A 574-nucleotide genomic window follows, 5' to 3' on the forward strand; every position below is an offset into this window, starting at 1 on the left:
GCACCCCAGTTAGTACTGCAGGACCCCAGTGAGGGCCCCAGGAGGCCAATGAGGACGATGAGACCCCAATTAGCACCCCAGGACCCCAATGAGGATGATGAGACCCCAATCAGTACCCCAATTAGTACCCCAGGACCCAAGTGAGGGTGCTGGAATCCCAGTGAGGGCCATGGCACCCAAGTTAGTACTGCAGGACTCCAGTGAGGGCCCCAGGAGCCCAATGAAGGCGATGAGACCCCAATTAGCACCCCAATTAGCACCCCAGGACCCCAATGAAGACGATGAGACCCCAATTAGCACCCCAGTTAACACCCCAGGACCCCAAAGAGGGCGATGGGACCCCAATTAACACCCCAATGACCACCCCATGGCAGGACCCCCCAGTGGGCGTGGCCATTCGTTTAGGGGGCGTGGCCACGGCGCCGACGGGGGCGGGTCCGCCCTAACGCATGCGCAGAGAGCCAGGAGTGTCACGTGAGGCGCCCAAGATGGCGGCGCTAAGGGCGGTAAGTGGTGCTCGTCGTCACCTTGGAGACGGGCGGGGGGGCGGTTTGGGGGTCCCTGCGCCCCTTCC

The 574-nt window shown here is 62.7% G+C and overlaps 1 protein-coding gene across 1 annotated transcript in view; it reads left to right on the top strand.

The window, feature by feature from the left end:
* Nucleotides 1–449: 449 nt before the first annotated feature.
* The window catches only part of ATP5SL (ATP5S-like), a 1,505-nt gene continuing 1,380 nt past the window's right edge, over nucleotides 450–574 (top strand). Inside the window, exon 1 of the mRNA XM_009998470.1 lies at nucleotides 450–506. Within this exon, the coding sequence (XP_009996772.1) occupies nucleotides 450–506 (57 nt within the window). The remainder of the gene's footprint in view (nucleotides 507–574) is intronic.

This window comes from Chaetura pelagica, unplaced genomic scaffold, assembly GCF_000747805.2.
Source record: "Chaetura pelagica isolate M959 unplaced genomic scaffold, ChaPel_1.0 scaffold1005, whole genome shotgun sequence".
In the NCBI taxonomy this organism is placed as follows: domain Eukaryota; kingdom Metazoa; phylum Chordata; class Aves; order Apodiformes; family Apodidae; genus Chaetura; species Chaetura pelagica.